Below are 23,172 nucleotides of genomic sequence, written 5' to 3' on the forward strand. Positions count from 1 at the left end.
GTATAAAAGAATCTAAAAGACCTGGCTGACCAGGCTAGAAGGGCCTTTCTCGCTGCATTTGCACAGTTAAAGTAATGCCACTCACTTAGAGATGCTCCAGGTCTCCTGTAGACAGGCAGGTCTGAAAACAGCCCTCCCAGGAACGTAAGTATCATTTCAACTCCCACTGACTGCCTGATGCGCAAAACCCGACTCTAAAGTACTGCTTTTCAGTGAAGTGCCACTATAGCCATCAGAATCAACTGCAGCATTTGAATTAAGAGTTTCCAGATTTAAACTGTGGGAACGAGTAGGCTGGAGTTGTCAGTGGAAGGCCTCTGACAATGCAATTTGTTTCTCCTGCTGGCCTGACAGTCAGTGCATGCTGACATTCAAGAAACATTAATTGGTTTTGTGGTGGGGGTTTTTTTGTGGGTTTTTTTTGTTGTTGTTTGGCTTGGGGTTTTTTTGGTTTTGTTTTTTTAACTGCTTGGAGCTGTTGAGAGGGCAGAGGAAAAAGACTGTCAGCTTAGGGAGGGGAAGAGGCAGAAGGTGAAGAATGGAAAGGAGGGAGACATGTCCTTTTCTAGATGTCTCCTATAAAATATCATACATGTGCCCTGAGACACATGACAGGTGAACATGTTAAAAAACGTTAACTTTACCTAAACAGTAAAGTGGCAGCTCCACTCAGTTTACAATAACATCAGATCTGTTTGATTTGGCCACATGGAGCCAGACATTTGACTGATCTGGTTAAAATATCTCAACAATCACATAAATAGACCCAGTCAAAGCCTGTTGCATCACCTGCATTTATTTTTTACTGTTAATATTTAGCAATGGAAGAAAGATAGGGATCTGTGCTCTATACACTTGCCATCTCCAACAGTATGATCTCAGCTCAGAGAGCAGCAGGAATTTGCACAGCAGTGAGTATGGCCGATTTCCAGGGGTCGGAAGCCATGGCTTACTCACTCCGCTCCACATTTTCTGTTGTCGTTCTATTTCACTTTTTTTAAGAGGAAAGGCAAATTAATGTAAAGAATAGTGGCAAAGTCAGATTGCAGGTCAGCATATTTTTGTTTTATTTTCCCCTGGTCTCTCTATTTTGTGAAGCACGGATTTAGCCCTTGTATTAGCCTACCAAATAACAAGTCCTTAAAATGGCTCGTACATAAAATTTGATGAGAAACTGAGTATTTAGGAATACTAGTTCATATGTGTACCTTTAGACCAACATGGAAATCTGCCTTTATCTCTTTCCCTATAGCAACAAACCATCTGAATCAACAAATTACGCCTCGTATAAATCTGACCTGGTCCATGTAGGATATGTAACACAGGTAATCTGTGACTTGAGAGAAGAAAATGCAGCAGTATATATGCAAGACACTTCATATTTGGCAGACACATACAACCAGCTGTTTATTCTTCAGCTTGTGACTATACATCTACTGGGACATCCCCCACCCCCGTAAACCTTGCTTAGCTCCTGGTCTTATTTCCACTGTAGATTTAACCCTAAGCTATGGATAAATGTAGTGCTTGGGGTTTAAAGTTAAGTGTCATTTAGTATCATTTTGACATCTCCATACATTATAATGAGCTTCTTTTTCACAGGGGACTTGGGATCTGATTTTAATTTGTAGTAGGGTTATGATCACAATAAATGTCCATATTCATGAGAAGTCTTTAATGCAAATGGAAATAGAAAATGTCTGCTTTCTTATAGTTTCAAAGCCATATATGTAAAACACAGTACAGATCTGTTCCACATGCAAAACCATTATCAATCCGCCATTGTGCCCTGGCTCCTGCCCTGGCAGGCACTCCCAGGCTCAATAGTCTCAGCAAGTATTATAGCTTGCATAATAAAAGAACAGGTTATGAAATCATTAGCACCTCAGCTGAGGCTGCCACAGGGATGCCCCTCTGTGTTCGTTGTGAAACGTTTCTTTGGCAGCTGCATCCTAGAAGCATATTTGGATGTTGTTGCTTCAGTCTTGCCACACTGAGTGGGAAGTAAATCAGTATTTTCATGTTCTGAACTTTAATGTGGGGGATGGAAGTCTCTCTGATCCACCTCTAGGCTAATTCTCCCCATTTACACATGCCTAATTCTATGCTTGGAGACTCTAGGAAGACCAGATGCCTATAATCACACTCCCAGGACTATGTAGCCAAGGACCTGGGCCATGCCTAGGGAAGCTGGAAAACACTCCCAGTTTTGTCAAATACCGCATGTTCCAGCTCCCCTTGTCCTGCAGGTAGCCACTGCTAATGGCACTTCAAGCAGCACAAATGCAGCTGAGGGCTGCCCTCCCCTTGGTTGGAGTCCTGGCTTGGGATACAGTGCACATCCCCTTGGCATTTCCTTCTTCGCAAATGCAAGCTCAGGTGAAACTGTCAGTTCAAGCAGCTGAAGCTAAACCCATTTATCCCTTCATAGGAAAATCTATGTCCCCAACAGAAAGAAACAAAATCCACTGCTGGTCACTGAGCAAAGCATACAGTGCCCTTTTTTATGTTCCTTATTCCAACCTTGAGATCCTTCCTGCAAGGTTCACAAATATTGGTGAACCGTGCCCTTGCAAATGTGCAAAGTAGTGCAACCACAATCTGGCTCGGGGACAAATGGTGACCCTAAATATCAGAGTATTATAATCTAAGGAAAGGGAAAGTTGTGCAACTTGAAGGAAACCACCATGTTGAGAGGGGAACTTGCTGGAAGCAGTGAAATTTTACTGACTGGAGTTACCCCAGGGTCTGGTCCAGTGCTATTTGCCAAACTGAATTCAGTCAGTTTTACCAACTGTATGAGCGAGAGCACGCAAAGGAAGGACCTGTGTCAGGTTCCTGAGCAGTAAGTCAAGCCTGGGTTGCTGTCTTTCTGAATCGATGCACCAGGTCATGATTTAAGTAAGTGAGGTGCTGGGGCTTTTTAAAGCAGCATAAGTGAATAGCTAAGCTTGATGTGATATAAAAAGCACCACAACAGAAAGGAGAACTTAATGTAGTAATGAAAATCACTTACCCTTAATCATCCTGAGACAGTGTTTTTAAAACACTACTTGATTTATTCAGCTAGCAAACATGCCTCCTTTGACTTTTCTAATAACAGGCTATCTTAGTCATGCTTGTTGGGATTTGAGTTTGGGGTTTTTTAATTAGCATCCCAAGTACATTATTTAAATGTCTTTGATGCCTTTTCTTTAAAATTATTTGCTAGGCAATAAATCATATTTATTTGCAAAGGAGACCCCTCTTCAAAAAAAAAAAAAATCCCAAACAACCCAAAACATTACCAGGAAGGTTTGGAAAAATAAGAGGTTTGGTCACAGATGTATAACAGTGTTGCACATTTTAGAGTACCTTATTGCTTAAAGACTTACTGAAGTCCAAATTCATTGCTGCTGACAAGTATGCCACTTAGTGTACAAGATTGTATGAAAGGTTGTTTGCTACATGATTTATGATAGTGCCCTTACTGTAAACTACCTGTGCTCTGCTGAGCAGCTCCATGCTTCCTCTTCAATGGAAGGGCCTCAGTTTTTGGAAAAGCTGGACAATTTCTGAAGTGAGTACACTCTTGTGACACTGAGGCTAGCCAGACCACAAACTATTTTATTATGTTGTGCAAAAACCTCTGTGCAAAAAAACCCTCTTTAATTAAGATAGAGCAACCAGCACTGTGGTTGTAATTACCTTGGACTGCTTTACCCATGGGCATAATGAAATAAAATTGGGCCCTCTATATTTTGTTTTTAAACTAAGTAAACCCAAATTAATTTATTCAACTCAAACCAGACAGGTTTCTCTTTAAAATAAAGGTCTGTATGGTTGGAGGGGCTGGTGCAGGAGGCAGAGTGACATGCAATGATGACTGTGAACTGCAAACTGCTGGCAAAACATTTGGCTTGCCGTTGGTCCATGGCCAGTATTTTCTTTTGTTAATGAATCCCACATCTTTTCTAAGTTAAGCATTTTTTCTTCTACCCCTTCATTTTATTTGAAACATATTTTAAATATTTTTGTTTTTATGACGTAGTGGAACATGATACAGCCCCCTCCTAACCCCGAATGTGGGAAAATCAATTAAAATTTTGACATTAGGGGCTATGATATAAACATATGGTCTAACTGCTCAGACTTTTTTTTTAAGCAACAGGATCAGTGCAAAGAGAAATAACCAAATGAGAACTCCATGTTACGGGATAAAGAGTACAACAACTGAAAGTATATCACAGCCAAAACCTTGCTGTACACCAAAAACAAAAACCCCTGAAACTTGGCAGATTTTGATAATTTTCTCTTAGATTTAGGGTTACATATGTTTCATTTGTATTCTTTTCTGAGGAAAAAGGCCATTTTAAAAAAAAGTCATCCTGAGTAATGCGTTCAATATTTAGTACATTTTGTCTCACTCAGAGGACCTTTATTTTTGACTGAGAGAATGCAAACTTAAAATGAAATTTTATGGGCTTCTTCATTAACTTCCGACTCTTACCTGAAGAGGAAAAAATAATTGAGAAATATCCCATACGAAAAAAAGCATGGTTTTGAAATGCAATGATCATTTTGGGCATCCAATCCCACCTACCCTACTGACCACCAGTCCCAGGACTATGTGACAGTGAAAACAGTTCGGTATTTCAAATCGTGAAAATCCCAGACGCACAAAATGATAAGCCGCTGACACTCCAGGGAATGCAGGCACCAAAGAGAAGATTTAACTCTATAGGTCACTGTGCACAAGGTTTCTGCAAAAAGCAGCTCTTTCCCAGAGGTCTTGAAAAATCGGAAATGGTGGTAAAAGTGGAGAGTTATTTTTAACCTGTCACTGGTGAAAAACACGTTTTCTCAATCATCCGCTATGGACATCTAGTCTCCAATCCTGAAAGCATCTAGATACATGAATTTACAGGCCCTACATTAATATTCTTCAGTTTTACAAATCTTGCAAGATTTCTTCAGCCACAGTAACTTGCAGCTAGTTCTAGTGAGGGCAGAGATGATGAAAGTATAGCACAATTTATTGCTGGCCCTGAAACCCACCCTGGGCAACAACAAACACTGGAAAAAATTAAGTTGCAAAAGCTTTTCTGCACCAACCCCCTTACTTTTCATAGCAGGGACAATACCATGCTTGTGTTAGAAATGACAAAAAGCTTTTTCTAGAGGCTCCTGATATCAGCTTAAACCCTGAAGTTATATGAGGATAGAGACTTCAATTATCTATAGCGTGTGTGCAAATTAAATATACTCTATGGTGGTTAATTCACTTGCCCTGTAACTGATGTGATTTATGCAGAAAATTGCAGCCAAGCTCGAAAGGTAGAGTAGTACTTTCAGGTTGACCAAAATCATTAAATTCACTAATAAGTTATGTGTAATAAATCTTAGAAGTGGAAAAGTATAGAATATTTGGAAAAGCAGAATTTTTTAGCATGTCTAAATGTTCAAGTTTGAAATGCTGTATTTTTCTGGAAAGTTACCTAGTTCATTCAAAAAAGTTAATTTTCTTGAAAACCTGAGAATGTCTTCGCTTTTTATTTGCACAGAATAATTAAGAAATTAAATCATATTGACTTAACCTACATTACTAAGTCAATAAGTTTTTATTCACATAAAACTAGTAACTGTTACAGCTCACCTGCCTCAAGCACACCAATGACACAAAAGAAATCTTAAATCTGTCAGTTTTTCTTCATTTCCTGTTCTATTAAAAACAACCAGTATTACAACTCATTCCTCTCTTTTATGTCTTCTTTCCTAGATTTTTTCTAACTGATTCTAACAGCTAGTTAGAGACCTGGACATCAGTATCAACATATTAATGAAAAACAGAACTAACACTGGTATTTCAAAGCTATCTTAAAGACTGATTAGATTCAGTAACAAATTAACTGGGTAGGAATGCTGTTTTCAAGAGAAACTACAATATTCTACAGGAAAGCATGGGACTTTTTGTTTTGTTTTCCAATGGGATTAGCTCTTCCAGCCAGGAAGTTTTTACCACACATCCATATTCCGTGATTTGCTCTGCGTCTGACAGCAGTGCAAAATCATCTTGGACATTTACCGAAGCGTCAGATGCAGCACTTTAAAAGGACAGACCTTATCTTGATTGCAAAAAAAGAGTATGCAAGCAAGGTGAATGCATGACAGTAAGGAATGTACCAGGGGTGTAGTGAGAGCAAGGCTGTACACCCTGGGACCGCACTTTTGGAAACTTCAGAAATAGGAACAACATCGTTCTCTGAGCCGTTTAGCTCAAGATGAATATAAGACTGAGTCAGCATCACTACACATGCTTTTGTTGGTGAAAACTCATATACAGGCACTATTCCTCAGTCTTTATGTTATAATCTGTAATAAATTATTTATTTTGCAATAGTAAAATAACTGAGCACGCATGATTTTACGTGCAATAGTAGCGACAGCATATTGGATAGTCATTAGTTAATGGACAAATATGAATGCAGGATAAGGTATACAGGGAGTTCACTGCAAAAAGGCATTAATGTGCCATTACTTTTATAGTGGGGACAGTTTTTGCTAGCTAAGTTCCTGTAAAACATACCTTTGAGCTTACAGGGATATTAGCAAATGGATTTCTCACATGGTTATGGACAAAGCTTGTCTCCAACTTTTGTAAAACATGCTGAAAATTACCGTGAAGGTTCAGAAGTTTTGTTTGTTATGATTTAATTTCCTTATTTTTTAAAAAATAGAAAGGGGGGTGAGGGTACTTTAAATGGTTGATTGGTTTGGAAGTAGCTCAGAGACAGATTTTCTCCTAGCATTTTAGAATTCTGTTATTCTTGACTATAAACAAACACTACAGATGATCAGTTCAGGAGGGAGCAAGACCTGTTCAGATGTTTATAAACTGAAAAGATATTTGGCTGCATTTTGACTTACATTTCAGCCAAAAATGGTTAGTTTCCATGATTCCTGTTTTATCTTTGCATGTTTATAAGGCATCTACTAAAACTTAGGTGAGCAACACTTACAGCATGGTGGGAAACCTAGGAAGTTAAGCACCTTGAAGCATAATTCATGTTCTCCCAGCAGGAGCAATTCAGAGTCCAAAGTTACAGCTGCTACATGAGGTGCATACACTCTTTATTTCTCGAAACAAGGTGGACACAAGCAGGCACAGGTTATGCTTTAGATGACATTATGTTCTTATCTCACCATTTGCTTTTCTTATTGCTTTTTCCTCATCAAAATTCTTCCTGCTTCCAACCCCTGTACAGACTGCCAGTGCTGCAATCAATGCCCAGTGCAAGTACAGAGCACAGTTTCAGTCAGAAGTCACCTCAGAAGATCACCTTGTTTAACCTCCTGCTCCAACCAGGACTAAATGCAGTATCAGGGAGGGTGCTGGGAGTCTTGTTTAGGCAAAGTGTGAAAATCTACAGCAGCAGAGACTGACTCCAGCCAGTTGCTATGCCCTGCCATGGTCCTCCTGCGGTAGCCTTTCTTTTTTTAGGTCTCATGGAAATTTCTCTCATTGAAAGTTGCAACTGTTGCCCTCCATCTTCATACTACAAAGCAGGGCAGACTCTGCCTCCTCTGTAACTGCCCTGTAAGTAGCTAAAGGCTGCAATTAGATCCAGTTAGCTGCATCTGCCCAGGCTAAATAAACCAAATTCTCCTGCTCTCTGCTTCTCAGGATACTCTCTACCTTCAGCCTAGGGAAGATGTCCCTAATGGCATCTGTCCTCTGCGCAACTCACCCATCTTCCTCTGCTGCAGTGTCATAAGCCACTGCAGGCTCAGTGCGGAACAGTGTGCAGTTTTGGGGTGCTCGTTTGCTTGGAGATATTCAACAGTCCGAATAGATTTCACCCAAAACTGCCCAAGATTTTGATTGGGTGCAGAAATTTCGTATTCTCATAACACAGATCTTTCTAAGTCCTCTGGGGATTGTTTGGGCAATCCCAAATATCTGACCCTGAGCCAACCAGTTACTTATTATATCTAATGTTTGTCCTACTTGATAATTACTCTGCACAAGAGATACATGCCAATGCAGATGTGCTGTCGAAATTCGGCGCTCAGTGCTACACGGAGAAGCAACAGACTCATACCCTTCCTACATCCAGCTCCATCAGATCTGTGCTCCTTTAAGTCCTCTTATTGGAGCATTGCATCTTTAAAATAAGTCCCCTAAGATAAAGAACTATATACTGGGGAGGAAGGGAGGATGGGAAAGGAGGTGTTAAAGTTGCAGCTGGACATGCTATCAGTCAAGAACTTGTCCCAGATGAGAGCAGGTGAGACCAAATTTTAAAACTCTGGAATGTAACATATGCAGTTGCCAGAGTATTGTTGCCTGTTTCATCATTTGCTACTTTTCACACTTTGTGGGCATTTTCCCAGAGAAACAAATCAGAAGTAACAGAACAATTTAGAAGAGACACTGGACATCAAACAGAAAATAAAATGTACAAAGGTTAATCATCTTTCAGTGTGCACCAAGTGAGAAACTTATTCTTTTTCAAGACCTTTTTTGAATAACAGAAAAAGTATTTCTCAGCAAAAACAATTACCGATTTGAAAGAGAAGCATTTTCTCTTAAAACAATTCCTAATCTCCCTTGAAAAAATTGTTATCAAACCCCCAAATTTTAACAATTATTCGATCTTGTTGGAAACTTTCCAATCAGCCACATTTCACATTTCTAAGTAGATCTTTATAAATCCATGCTTTTCCAACTAACTTTTTTTTTCCTATAGTATTTATTTATTTTTGCATTTTTTATAAAGGTTGCTGGTAAGGTTTTATACTTTTCCTGAAGTATGTACTGCAGTTCTTTTATAGAGCACTATGAAGTCTTGTCAAAATAGTTTAAAACTAAATGAAAAAAAAAACCTGGCTAAATTCATTACTAAAGGGGAATCTGCTATATATTGCTCGTTCATTCAACATATTAGAATATCTACTGAATTGCAATAGCTGCATCAGGTTTTGCTCTGAATGGAAAAAGTTCCATACTGCACAAGATGAGCAAGTAAAAAGCCAAACTAAACATTTAGTGATGCACAGCTATGTCCCCCTGCAGCTGTTATTTGAATTTTTGCCCCAAATTCACTTTTCTCATTCTGAAGGAAAAACCTGAAATGTGAGGTATAGCTAATAGAGGGGTGCTAATAGAGTGTTAATTTCAAAAAGAAAGAAATCGTCATTCAAATTTATACACCGATATCACCGCCTTAAGTCATCAACTTGGATAAATTCTTTCCAATATGATTGCTTAGGAATAAGAGAAGTTAATTTTGCTTGCAGTCTCAAATATGGCAACAGACACACACCCCACACACGCAGATACAGATCCACATATACAGAGATTTCTGTAATAATCTGCACTTTGTGCAACACATTCTTCTTTCACACGAATGGCCACAGAAGATACTTGTCAATACTGGATTCCAATAGCAAGGAATCTGGTGGTTCAGGCAATCTGTAAACTGAACCTTAATTTTTCAGCCAATCTTATTCCTACATGAATTTGCAAAAGAAACTCGTTTATCCTAAGTATACCAGAAAACTAAAAAGTATTCAGGGCAATAAGAATTCCTGCAGTCCTCTGATGGTACAAGAGAAATACAGCTCATATCCTTAGCTGCAGTGAAAGAAAAGTTCATTTTGACCTGGAAACCAAACGATAACAAAGAACACAATACTGGAACTTTTCTGACTTTTCATGATACTGCATGGCCTTAAACTGAGGTCAAGGGAGAATTTGGTCCAGTACATTTTTTCTATTCTAGTTTGTAGGACTCTGTTTGGGAAAAACTAGCTCATGTTAAATCTGACATAAGATTATTGGTGCTGATGGGCTTTTCCAGTGTGGTAAAACATTCTACTGATATTATTTTTGACAGGGCTTGTGATAACTACTTGACATTTTTTAAAAATGTAATGAACTTTTATTATTACAATTATTGTTTTGTTCCTGCTAATGGGCACAGATTTATTGATCTGCAGAAAATAGTGCCCAACTGAAGCACATTGTCCGTATTTTTTACGGTCATGGAACAGCACAAGAGTTGTAGATATCTGCAGTAAAACTCTCCATCTAGTTATTTACATGAATGCCTCTTGTATTCACACTAATAAAGAGCTTTAATATGTTTGACTAATGGTTGCAATTTGCAAAATATCCTGCAGTGCTCTTGAATGAAAGATATTATGTTAAAATAAAGAGTACCACAGAAATACAGCTTGTGCTGATCTGAGAGACTATAATTCTCACTCCCAGCTAGTAGTTTTTACCAAGACAATAGCTAGTTTTATTATAATGTGCAGAAATCTTTCAGTAAATTAAAACTTATATGTTTTCAATAGAGTTATTCATTTTAACACTGGAAGCTGATGCTACAAGGAAACATCAGGACATAAAATAAAGAATGGAAGTGAGGATGGAATAAACAGTGTTCTGTTAAGTAAATGATACTTTCCTGGCTCTGTCAGGATTCAAAAGACCTAAAAAGCAAAATGTGTGTCACGAGAACTGAAAAATAATTCATGCTATTTGACAACCAAGGCTTTAAAAATGTGTTTGGAGGAAGTGGAGAGGGAGGATGGCAAGCACTACAACACAGAAATTCCATGCCACGTTTAAAAACAAACACAAGCACCCACGTAGGGAGGAAATCACACATTAATAGAGATCCAAGGTTCATCAGTCTCTGGGATCACTGTGACTGAACAAGTAGTTTTTCAAGAGGGCACATTCCAAAGCTAGAGATGTTGAAAAATATGTGGGTGCTCAAAGGATTGAAAAGAGCATAGTTCCACGGATTTTATCCAGAGCCCATCAAGGCAGCACTCCATTCACTGCAACAAGCTTTGGGTCATCCTTAACATCCAAAAGTAGTGCTCACTCATGAAAATTGGCTGGTGATATTGGAAAATGTTTGGGCAAGGTACCCCACCCATAAACAGTGTGCTCGGGGAGAGTATGGTAGTAAACAACGAATAACTTTTCTCTTTGCCAAGATTAGGGGTTGTGTCTCTTACTTGTTCACCCTCTGAGAGAATAAAAAGAGGGCTACAGTAAGGTAATATCTCTGAAGCAATCTAAGAAGGAATGCCACACGAATAAGAAATAAGAGGATAAGGGTTCCTTCAATTTTGATGTTGAAAGTGGAAGAAATGACTAAGTGATGGGGTACAGAAAGCCATTAGCAGATGGACGCAGTGTTTCCAACTGCTCGTTGCTCTGATATCTTGTAAGTAGGAAGAAGAAGAGAAAGGAAATACAAACCTGAGTGTGGAAAGAGGGTTCCACTATGGGAATTGTGACATCATCTAGGTGGAAGACAAAGATATGGAAGTCCATTTGCAGGAGAAAGAGAGCATAAACACAGTTAAGTGGATATTAATGAACACTAAACAAGAATGGCAAGCCTGCTCTGAACTTACAAATCATATCCGCATTAATACCAAATGAGTTCATTAAGATTAACATTATTATGATGATTATCAAAGGGATTAAAAGAGATTATGGCAAATAAGAGAGTCAGATAGGAATGAGATGTAATTACCTTCCTATCTGGTCTATCTGTAGCTGCAGAGAAAGACCCAGCATTCACTTTACACTGGAGTAACCTAACTCGTATTTTGATCTGAAGTGTAATTTTCAGCAAAGCTGATCTCAACAGTTTGGGCTGAACACGGCCCAGGCATGTGCAGGACGAACAAAAGAGGGTGGAAGGTGAGAGTAGAGAGAGATGGGGAAGGGCGCAAGAGGTCTGCTTTTGCCCCAGCACCCTCACCCAAATGTAGCAAACAACTTGGTCTTCCTGCCTCATGTGTCCAAAACGTGACATGAGGCCAGCCCTGCCACCACTTCTGTCCAACACCTGACCTGCTCTGACCCCAGCACTCATGACACCAGCCTGAAAACTTCACTGGCCTTCACAAATATCAACCGAGTCTTCCAGAAATGTTTAAGGGAAATAGTCTCACTGTAGAGCTAGGAAAACTGAGGAATACAGAGGCAGAGGGATCACATTCAGTGAAGTAAAAACAAGCTATCTGATTTTTACCTCTTGTTTCATACCGCAAGTACAGAGCCAGTTCTTTCGTGCATGCAGAGACCAGCTAAAGAGCACCAAATTATGGCTTAAAATCACACAGCTTATAGAGCGGATATTGTGCCAATGCACACATTCAGTGATGCAGGCGGAAATCTTACTTAGGATCTTGGTGGGGAAAATTTACTGGGACTCGTCCAGTCAGGCTCTGCTCGGAGCAGATTGCCATTCTTCACAGGCTGATCATGCACAGTCGGCACTCCAGTGCAAACATCACTCCCCAGCTCTGCTGTGTTTGGCCTCTGGTTTGTTTGACAGGTTACATGTGCTTCTGAATATATCTTCTGATGTTCATTTTCATAGTGCTGTTAACATTTCTTTTGGCTGCTGTTTAAAAATTAGGTCCCTAAAGATATCATCCTTCAATAAGAAAATCCTCTTGCCAGAAGACCCGGCTCTAAGCATGTAGAACTTGACTGTCAGAGCTGCTGACCTCTACCATGAGCTTCAAGTCTACTGGCAGACCTGCACACTGACTCCCAGGTAAGCTGAGCAGCTAGTAGCAGAAGAATCCAAAATGGGTAGCTACTTTCTTTTTTTTTGTTGTCTGAGATGAATGTGCATTTCAAAAGCACCTGTCAAGCATAACCAGAGCTGTTTGGCTCTCATCTGGACACTTATACTTCCTGAATTATATGTTTCATTGCTTCAACAAACAACATACATACATACATACATACATACACACACCTTTGTGTACGCCTATGGAATTCACAACTGCAACTTTTTGAAAGAAGCCTGTTTTCTGTGTTTCCTGTGGTGCTGTGTTGAAATTCGTGAAGTAGCGGCAGTAAATTGTAACTTAGAGTTGCAGTGCACTTTGGAAAGGCAAGAAGGATTTACATCTTTACACCCTCTACCCAGCTTCACTGAGAGTGAATCAACAGGGTGCATAATCTGTGAAAGCTGTGAGTACAAGGCAGGGTCATCAGTCAGTCCACACTGACTAGAGCACCATGACATTTTCCCTTGCTGCCCTTCCAGACAGGTGAAATGTTAAAAGCAAGTACCAGACAAGTGATACTCTGATCCCCCATGGAATGCAATCCAATACCCAAAGACTTTCAGGCCGTACCAAAAAGCATCTTTTACAAGTGTTTTTATAAAAGAAACAGCAAGGATGCATTTCTGCATAGGCAAAGTTGCAGTGTGACAATCTGTTATCCTCTGCCCAGAACCTTGCAAGTGTGGCTAGACACTATCCTATGACAGCACTGATGGACTTTTCCTGCACAGTCTCCAGCCAGAAAAGGTAGGAAGGGAAAGAGTGAAGACAAGTCCACCCCAGCACCTGAAGCGGGTTGGAAAGCAGGGAAGAATCTACTACGCTTTATTCTGATGGTCCATGGAGCTGCACTTCCCAACATTTCTAGGAGAAAGTATGAGTCAGAAATCCTACGGGAACTCCCGCAGCAGCCCAGCTCCCTCCACAACCCACACATCCTCAACAGAGCACTGCGCAATCCAATCCATATGGTGTATCTGCACTGCAACGTGGGCCAGAGTCGGGTGCGGCCTTACGTTAGGCTCTCATATGATAAAAGTTTGGCACGTGAGCAATTATTTGTGCTCTAGCAGTTGACTGAGGAGCTTGGAAATAAGGGCACTTAGGGAAAAGCTGTGAATAAAGTGGAGGGACATAACAGCTCGACATAAGACGGCTTTGCAGGGGGCTACTGGAGCGAAGGGAAGGCAGGAGCTGGCTGGGGCTCTTGTCTTGTTCAGAAAGAGATGCAGAGGTTTTGCCACCACCACAGAACAGTGCTGTTTATTATTTTGCTCAGTCAGTCCCCAGTACAGGTTATTAAAAAAAAAAAAATTCACCAAACCCTTAAGAGCATGTTTAGGGCTATCTTTAGTTAGCCAAGCAAATCTGTGGTCTGCTGCTGATCCAGTGGACACTAATACAGTGCTTCCATCTGAGACAGAAATTCCCTTTCAAAGGGGTACTTCCAAGAGCCATATCTTAAGGCAGCTCTTGACACAGAAATCTGATGCAGGGCTCCTCCGAGCAGAACGGGTATCCTCAGGACATCAACACACACCTGATATTTCTCATTCATACCACATCTAAACACAAGCAATGCCCAAGCAGGGGCTTAGTCAGCATTAAGCTCTGTGGCCCATCCCAAGGGTAATGTACTCACAGTGAACTCAGGAAAGAGGTACCTTTTCTCTCATCCTGCCAGACCTAGAGACTGTTATGTGGAAGAAAGATGGAAAGGTCTGTAGGGACATAGACAGACTTACAGACAGTGCTCTGTCCTGCAAAGGAAACCCATGCAGGCAGGTCCCCCAATTCCCAGGTCATTCCAGAGAGCAGAACCATGACAGCAAGGGATCTGCTGTGCAAAGTCAGGACCTCCGCGGTCTCAGCAACAGCAGGACAGCCACCCACCAAACCAGCCACAAGCACAGGGTTAACCAAAGGAAGCCGAAGCTCATTAGGATGAGCTCTGCTAAGTGCCTCCCTTAAATGCTTTATTTTCTACAGCAGATTTCCAACAGTAGGAGCTTTTACTCGCTCTGCTAGGCAGAGGCTGAACTGCTTTCTTCATACAGTTTCAAATTCGCCAGCCACGCTCGAAGAACCACCCCTTTTTGCCTTTCTCTTTTCTTTTTGCTCTCTCCAGGCTTTTTGTGAAAGAAACATCCAGTTTCAAGCCATTTAAAAAATATCAAAAAACCCTGGTGGAAAATAATTTGCAGCTGTGATAATACCATTTTTTTTAAAATACCATAATATAGTTTTACTTTTAATAATAAAAGATAAAAAAAAGGGGAGTCTGTGAATAATTAGAGAGTGCAGTCTGAAGCCAGTTACAGTCACTGCAATTGATAATAAACTTAAAGCCCCTTGACAGCAGGTAAATGCTTTGCAACCCTGACCCCCTTCCTCTCACATTACTTAACAACCCTGCAGTTCCAGCATTACATCACCATCCAAGCGATTGGTTCCTGCATTTTAACTCTCTCCCTGTCTCCTCCGATTAGGAGCAACACAGTGATGGGGGGAGGCGGTAGGGAACCAAACCACAACAAACTACCAAAACTTCTCTCAAGTTTACTGTACTCCTTGTTTGGGTTTGGTTTGGTCAACAAAAACAGCTTCTGCTCCTAAGAGCTGAGGTAACACGCACCAGAAAACAAACTCTGTAGAAGTGGAAAAGAGTGGGAAAGGGGGACTTGGGAAGGGAGGAGGAGAGGAGGAGGAAGGCAAGGAGGGGGGGAAACTATATAGAAATCAGAAAAGGAAAAGAAAATTAAAAACAAACCTCATGGACATCACTGAGCCTGAATTCCCTGCTGAGGTGCAGAACATGAGAGCCCTGGAATGAGTGTATGTAGAACTTGAGCCAAAGCTTAACTAGCCCGAGTGAGTCATATCCTTCCCATTTGATTCCCGTCCAAGCGATGATGTAATGCCCTGGCCCTCTCCCTCGCTCCCGCTCGCTGCACTACCTCCCTCCTCCCCTTTTCTCCTTTTTAGCTCAGTGCTGGTGAAGTCACCATTTAAATCTGGCAGCGCTGAAGCAAAAACTTCAATGTAACCAAAACAGCCCCAGGCCAAGTTCCAGACGTACTGAGACTCGGTGGTGCAATTGCCATTGGAAACGGGTAAACAGAGAAAGAAACAGTGCTGCCTCTGAAGGGCCTGCGCAGCTGCCTATCGGAGCGCAGGAAAACCCAGGGACCAGGAACGGGGATGACATGATTGACTGGGGAGCATCAGAAGATACTGAGTCGCTCCCGAACACCCGCATGGTCTGCGCTTCAGGAAGGTCCGGCCATTGGAAAAGGAGGAGATGGAGCAGGAGATGAGGAGGGCAATGGAGAAGCGGACACAGCGCGTGTGTGTGGGTCTGGGGAGAAGGAAGTGCTTTGCAGGTTGTGCCCTAGATTGGGATTTCTCTGCCTCAGCAGCGCATGGCTGGAATTGAGCCCCATGTTTTTGAAGGAAAACGACAGGGCTGTTTCTTGCTTTGTATTCTTCTGTATGCCAACACACAGGTGCAAAGCACCTTCTTTCTCCATGACTTATAAAGTATCAGAAAAGCCCCAAACTGTACAGCACTACAAGGTTATGATTAATTCACTGCTGTGCTGCTGCTATTGCCTTTCTGGTGTTTCTCTCCCAAGTCTGATACTAGTGATTTTTTTTTTAAGGATAGAGAATGTTTCTAAATGGAACTTACTATAACCTTTCACGTGTGCAAGCAAAAGGTATTGTAGTGTGAAGCACTCTGCTGCATCGTATTGTGGTTGAGTCCTCCTGATGTTAAACGCTAGTGACCATGGCTGAAAAAGCTCTCGTGTCCTCCCCCATAGAGGGCTTTTTTCCTGTTCATCACTCAAATTAATTGTAGTCAACACAGTACCAAGCAGCTGGTTCACAAAAGAATGCAAAGCCTAAGTAGTAGCAGTAGTAATAATAATAAATGAAAATGTCTAAGTACACATAGCATCCCTGAGCAATTCCAAGACTAATAGTTTCAACATCAATCTGCAGATGTAAGTATTTTTGGCACCTATAACACCAGACAGGTGTTTAAAAATTAATCCTTTCTTTATAGATCAAGAACTATTTCACAAAGACACTTCACCCCATGCCTCAGAGTGAAACTCAGTTTTCCAACACTCAGTGGATGCGCTTATGCCACCAAAATTCAGAAAACAGTAGGAAAACAGCAAAGTCAATATGTTTTCTTCTTTATGATGATGTGAGTTTATGGAAAAGCAATTTCTATTGCCTAGCACCATTTTACCACACTAGGGTTTTTGGGGGTGGGTTCATTAATTGATCACAGCAGCAATGCAACAGAGACTATCGTAAAGTATCAAAGTCTCCTCTGAGCATACTCTTATGGTTATAAATTATCTTTATATTTCTATGGAACAACACCATTAGCTTCTGTCATGGTTTAGTCTTGTATTCAAGTAGTCATGAATTCAAGTGATTTTTTATTTAAGTTATATTTATTTTTACAGACAGAATAAAAGGAGGAGTAAACCAAGAGTTTATCCTATTCAATTAAAAAAACCCACAGTTCTCTGTGGGAGCCTGACCTGCTGGATGACATCCTCAATTGATATTGATGCTGCAGCCACTCAGAGTGACACCTTTATCAAGCAAGGGAGCTCTGAATTAGAGGTGATCAGCCATAATTATTACTGGCGCCACTGAAGCCTGTGGCTTGACAGCATCAGATGTGGTTGTTATAAAGTTTGGTCCATTGTGTCAATGGCCTGTATAACTCATTTATGTCTGAATTACCAGCTATTGATTTTTTGTCTTCTGACATGTAATAAAATAAAAGTTAGATCATTCCTAAAGCCCTCTTTTAATTCCAGCCTTGCTGATAGTTTCATTTTAAGATCAGCCCACTTCTCCCTCTCCATTTAAAAAAATGAGACTTCTAGCCCTTTTTCTGTGCACATCTAAGTCATCCTCCCTTCTTCCTTCTTTTTATTTTGTCTTCTTACATTTACACTGCTGGATTACATTGCTTCTGCTCATCCAGTTATGCCACTGACTATAATGTTGTCATGGGCCCAGGACAGATCCCGGGCTCAGAACAGGGGAATTGGGCTACAACTGAGGCACAACTTTAAATTCTCAGGCCCAGCTTTGGAAGGAAGGAAGGAAGCTGCCACCAAAAGGAAAAAGGATTGCCCTGAGGAACCCAAGTTACCGTGGGGCCGTTTATGCAAATACATCCATTCCTGCAGCCATTCCTGCAGTTTTCTCACTCTTCTGAAAACCCTAACTTCCACCACTGCAGATATTCAGAGCAAAATGCAAACAAAGAGATGACACAGGAGCTGCAGTGTAGTTCCTTGTTCTCCTGAGGCTTCAACCATTTGCCTGGCAACTGTGTTCTTTCCAAAAAAAAATTTTGTTCACCAGAAGCAGTAATAGATCCATTACCCATCTCCAGGTGTTTTAACCAAAATAGCACAGGAGAGACTGTGTGTGTATGGTAAATGGCCCTTTTTATTATTATTATCTTCATGGACACAAACTCAGAAGAATTAAGCTGCTTTCAAAAGTGTTCATCTTACAGAAGATATTTCCAGGAGTAAGAGCATTTTCTGAAGTGAACAAGAAAGGTCGAAGCAGTCTGAACTGCTGATCATTTCCAAATTACGTGTTTAGACTGAAGTCCTATTTCAAGAAGGAAACTGCTTTAAAACAGAGCTCATGAACCAAAGGAGTTAAAAACTTATTTGTGCTTGCTGGTGGGAAAACAAAAAGTTCTTTCCAGGCAGGTATTTCCAAGGCCTATTGATTGATTTTTTTCTTCCCCCTAACAGGAAACACAGTTTTCCCATTTTCCTTCCTGTGACAGACCAGTTAATGATAAAGAATGTCCTGTGCTCAGAGGAAATTCCACTTGCATGCAAGAGCTCCCTCTTTATCTGTTTACTTGTCTGTCTTTTCATTCTCCCCCCACTCCAACCCCAGCCTTAAATTTCTGTGTTCAGCCATGCTCAAGAATAGAGCTGTTGTGATGAGAGTTATGGGATGTTTTAATTCTAATGGGAGCCTTCTTCAAACTAGGGCCCTGGCCAGCACAGTTATGACTCCAGCTTAGCTGTCTAGTTCAGGAATTCTTGCAACACCCTCCCTGCAGAATGTTTCATCCTTAGGGAAAGGGTGGTGGGGCACACCACAGATGTTTGGTGTAACAGAAACTTGACAAAAATCACAGCGTCTGCTGAAAGTTTCCAGTCTCAACGATCAGAAAGCTCTGAATTTTGAGAGCCCAAACGTCAGAGTGCACTGAAATTATCTCAAATGCGTATTGTAACACTACAGTTGAGATTGTGGATGGACAAATCACCGATCCTACAAGCATTTTAGATGAGTTTGTCATATACAGCCTTTGGGACTGACTCTTGCCTATTTCAATCAGTGGCCAAAGCATCAGCAAAGACCTGTGGATGAAAGCAGTACAGCCTGATTATTTTTTTCTCCACTACTTGGCTCTTAAAGAGGCTTGATTAAGAAACTATTCTGCAATAATGGTCCTGCACTCAGGAAAGTCTCATTTTCATTCTGACATTATTTTTCATTTCTAACCCAAGAGCCTTACAGTCCCTGTGGAATTAAAGAGGCCAGATAATTTCAGGATTAAATAAGCTTTAATGACTATCACATGTATGGAACCTTAAACCTAGTATTAAAAATTATTTTTTTTAAGTGGCATCTCTTCCTTTTTTAATTTAAAATAACCATCCAGGTGGTTTCCTAAGGATTTCTTTGCAAATTGCTTCCAGTGAACCTTTTCAGTTACAGACCACTGCAAACCCATGTGGTGGTATTCAGCATTCAGCTCAACTTGGGTGTCCTGTGTTTTCGTAGTGGACAGAGGGACTGTCTGCACAAGTGCGTGCACAGGGAGACTGTCTGAGAAGGCTAGATGTCACTAGCAAGGACATAAGAATGTAAAGGTCCAAAATTTCAGCTGACCTAAAGGAAGGCAGGGTTAAGAGTGGATTCTTAAGTCGCTCATAAGATACTGGGGCATATGTTCCCAACTCACTTCAGCAAAAGACATTCTTTGTTAAAGGAGACTCAGATCAAAGTGCTCAGCATTGAATTGTATCAGAGATATAGCTGCTTTTCCTATGAGCTCTCCAAACGGTAATGAAATAAAGTATCTAGAAACATCCTTTATGAGAACTGCCTCAGATTTCTTGAACATAAGACACTGGATTGGATGAAGTCTAAATGAATTCTGGAACAAAGATCTGCTCTCACATACATGCTCAAACATGCTGCTACATTAGAAACACCCTACTGAAAATATTTAAGGAAGAAGAACTGCCAAAATTTGAGTCCAACATTTCTGGACCCAGAAATGTGCAATGGGCATGAGGGCCAGTAGATTTCCCCCAAACATTTTGGCAGTAAATCTTAACCCAAATCTTCAAGAATGATCTCAAGATAAGAAACACTGCCCAAATAACAGTTCTAAGCATGTTGGGATCATGGTTTTTTGTGCTGGGGAGACTCAACTACTAGGAAATAGAATTGCCTACTTACTATATACTCATCAAATAACCGTGGACCAGTGGCAAGCAGATGACCTGGAAGTGAAGAGCTTTGTATCCAATTATATGTCACTGAATCATCCAGTCAGACTAGCCACCTATTTTATTACAGATGTAAGCCACGAATACCTAAGACAAATAATGTATCAATTTATGCAGAATAATAAATAATGCTTTATAATTTGGTATAACCTTTAACCCCAAAATATTCCAAAGCATCTTGCAGACCAGCCATAAAAAGTCATGTGGTGCAGTCATCCCTGACATGGGAGATCACAACCAGCCAGCAAACAGCACAAAAGTGCAAAGGGGAGATGTTGACTAAGGACAGAAGTAAACAGCTGCAATTAGGTAAAAACCATCATGTAATCTTTAACGTTCATGCATAATGAACAGGAGGTTCCCTTCCCCCACTGGGATTCTAATTAGTCTAATGTATAATTAGAATGTGCTGGTTAAAATGTGAAGACACTGCTATTTTTAGAATTGCTTGAAGAAGCTTTGCCATCCGTCTACACTAAGTATTTTGACCCCAGATCTCAGATATCTTAATCGTTAGTGCAAAACCCTACAGGCTTTATCTTGGACACAGTGAAAACTTTATTACGTATAGCTGATCTCAAATCTTATAACAGCAAAAAGGGTCTGGTTTTGATGCTCTTTCTCCATTGTGCTTCTAACAGACAGAAAAGTGAGCTAAAATTGCAAAATCTGGATTAAAATACAAATCTCATATGCTGTAATTAAATAAATGCTGTGAAGTACAGTATGGTTAGTACTGAGTACAGCTCTAAAATAAATTTTAGCTCTAAACCAAATTTCATCCTTCCTCTAAACTGTCACATCCATGCATTTTTGTTAGCCCTTTATTTGTTAGCTCTTTATTTTTCAGCATGACAACAGTAATTAATATTCTAATGAAACTTTTTTTTTTAAATAAGCAAATATCTGGAACTCAGTTCCAACTGGGAAATGAGGGTGCTGGAACTCAGACCACCATCATTACAGGACAGATTTACAGTGCTATCTGATAAATACATACACAAGATAGCTTTTTTTAAAGATACACCCTCTTTTGTTAGTAAACCAGCTGATAGTACAGTATTTCCTCTATGAAAATGAACAGCTATAACTGGCCATTAGGAAATGTTTTCTGGACTCTTGCTGGACAAACTGACTTAAATTTTGGAGTTCCATGAAATACAAGGAGCCAAGTAATTCTGTTGATCCTAGCTTATCCTCAGACACAGGGTTTACACCGTTCAATCACTATCAGGATGATGAGAATTCATGATCTGAGTGATACCATTTTTAACTTGGCTTTATCCAAAAATCTGAATTTAATTTACATCCAGCATCTTGACACCTAAACCCCAGTCCCTCTCAGTACAAATTAGAATTTTTTAATGTTTCTTAAAAACCAAAGAAGTCTGCAACACAGAGACTGAGATGCAGCCACAACTAAGGGCCAGCCTGCAATTCCCTATTTGCAGTGACTCCAACTGAAACATATTGTAGTGTAAAGTTTCCAATATAACAAGTCAGCCATAAGAATTAAAACTCTGTTATTGGTAACATAAAGCTATTACATGAGTAGATATTTTAAACATTTTAAAAGGGAATAACTATTGTATTTTTGTTTTTTTTTTCTTTTGTAATACGAGTTAAACAGGAAATCCCCTTTCAGTTTCCTTTATAGTGACTTCTCCAGCCACAGATCCATTATCTGATAGATCTTTTCTGAAATCAAGTGAGGTCCATCTGTACTCACTTATGTTTTTAGGATTTACATACTGTTTAGTCTTTCAATGCTTTTCTTCAGGAAAAGTATGGCTATTTATTAACTCTAAACATACTAAAACCAAACAGATCTCTCACAGACACTCAGACAAATCCTTTCAGGACTCTGGAAGGAAAGCATCTGTATTTTATTGACATTAGCATCAGAATCAAACCACTAGTTTTACTGTAATGATAAATGAAAGAGAAATAATTTCTAACTTCACTTTCACATTCTGTGGTGCAGGATGATGCTTTACTTTCAATGCCAGTTTCTATGAATCAAAACATACAGCATTTCCATTCTTGCATAAAAACCCACAAACAAACTCCAGAATAATAAAAATATCCCTACAAAACAAGCATGTGTACTGAAATACACAGAGAGTAAGTACACATTCCACATAAACTGTTTTTACTAGATTGACACAGTCTTCTATTTGGACACCCTCTAACACTGTCTTGTTCCTGCTGCTGTACAAACTCAAATGGTTGTGCTTTTCCTTAGTGATTGCAGCCCATGTCAACGAGGCACTTTTGTAAATTCTGTATTGGAAAAAGTGCACCCTGTTGAAAAATAATTCACAACTCAGTTTAAATAAAAACAAACAACAAACAAACTAGACTTTTAAGTTGTTTAAATTGAAAAAAAAATATTTATTATGGAAACAGGGTAAACTAATTAAAGCAATGATGACTAACTCATCTGAGAACCTGCACAATTCACTCACAGCCCAAGACGTAATACAAGTGGACACTTCTGTGATTATAACTTAATAGTTTTGATACAAGAGAAGCAGCACTTTGATCAGTTTTCCCTCTTAGCTGGGATCTTTCCCATGAGTTTTTAACCATCCAAACCCTGAGCTTTTACTTTCTTCCCGTCTGCCCAGAACTTTCCCATCCTTTCCTCCTTCCAAGTAGCATGAATTTAATTTCTTAGGATTTAGAAATTTTCTACTGTCTTTGACCCTTATGTTCAAGTTTTTATGTGTTAATTATTCTGCATGGAGATGCCAATCTGAATTCAGATTGAAAACACTTCAGGGCTTATATATTCTTTTAATTGCTTCATAACCGGAACATATGTCTCACCACCCTGCACGTCAATAGTTGCAACATCGTTTTCTCTGGCTTTTACCAATGCAATTGTACCTCTTTCATATCTGTCCAGACTCCTGCTGCAAGGACCTTTTTCCGAACGCTTTGTGTTGAACATGCCAACTCCCTCTGTGTATCC

The 23,172-nt window shown here is 40.1% G+C and overlaps 1 protein-coding gene and 1 long non-coding RNA gene across 10 annotated transcripts in view; one reads left to right on the forward strand and one right to left on the reverse strand.

Annotated features, from left to right (window-relative positions):
* Positions 1–23,172, reverse strand: part of CREB5 (cAMP responsive element binding protein 5) — a 255,401-nt gene that overhangs the window by 87,679 nt on the left and 144,550 nt on the right. The window contains exon 1 of one of the 9 annotated variants that reach the window (XM_032704257.1): positions 15,371–15,416. The exons of the other annotated variants lie outside the window; for them this stretch is intronic. Coding sequence (XP_032560148.1) covers positions 15,371–15,381 — 11 coding nt within the window. The 5' untranslated portion in view covers positions 15,382–15,416. Of the gene's footprint in view, positions 1–15,370; positions 15,417–23,172 lie in introns of those variants that run through there. 9 annotated transcript variants of the gene reach the window in all.
* Positions 11,586–13,635, forward strand: LOC116794987. The gene is made up of 3 exons (XR_004359938.1): positions 11,586–11,713; positions 12,438–12,578; positions 13,244–13,635. It is a non-coding gene; the product is annotated as an uncharacterized LOC116794987 (long non-coding RNA).

The sequence above is a fragment of the Chiroxiphia lanceolata genome, chromosome 1, assembly GCF_009829145.1.
Source record: "Chiroxiphia lanceolata isolate bChiLan1 chromosome 1, bChiLan1.pri, whole genome shotgun sequence".
Classification (NCBI taxonomy): Eukaryota; Metazoa; Chordata; class Aves; order Passeriformes; family Pipridae; genus Chiroxiphia; species Chiroxiphia lanceolata.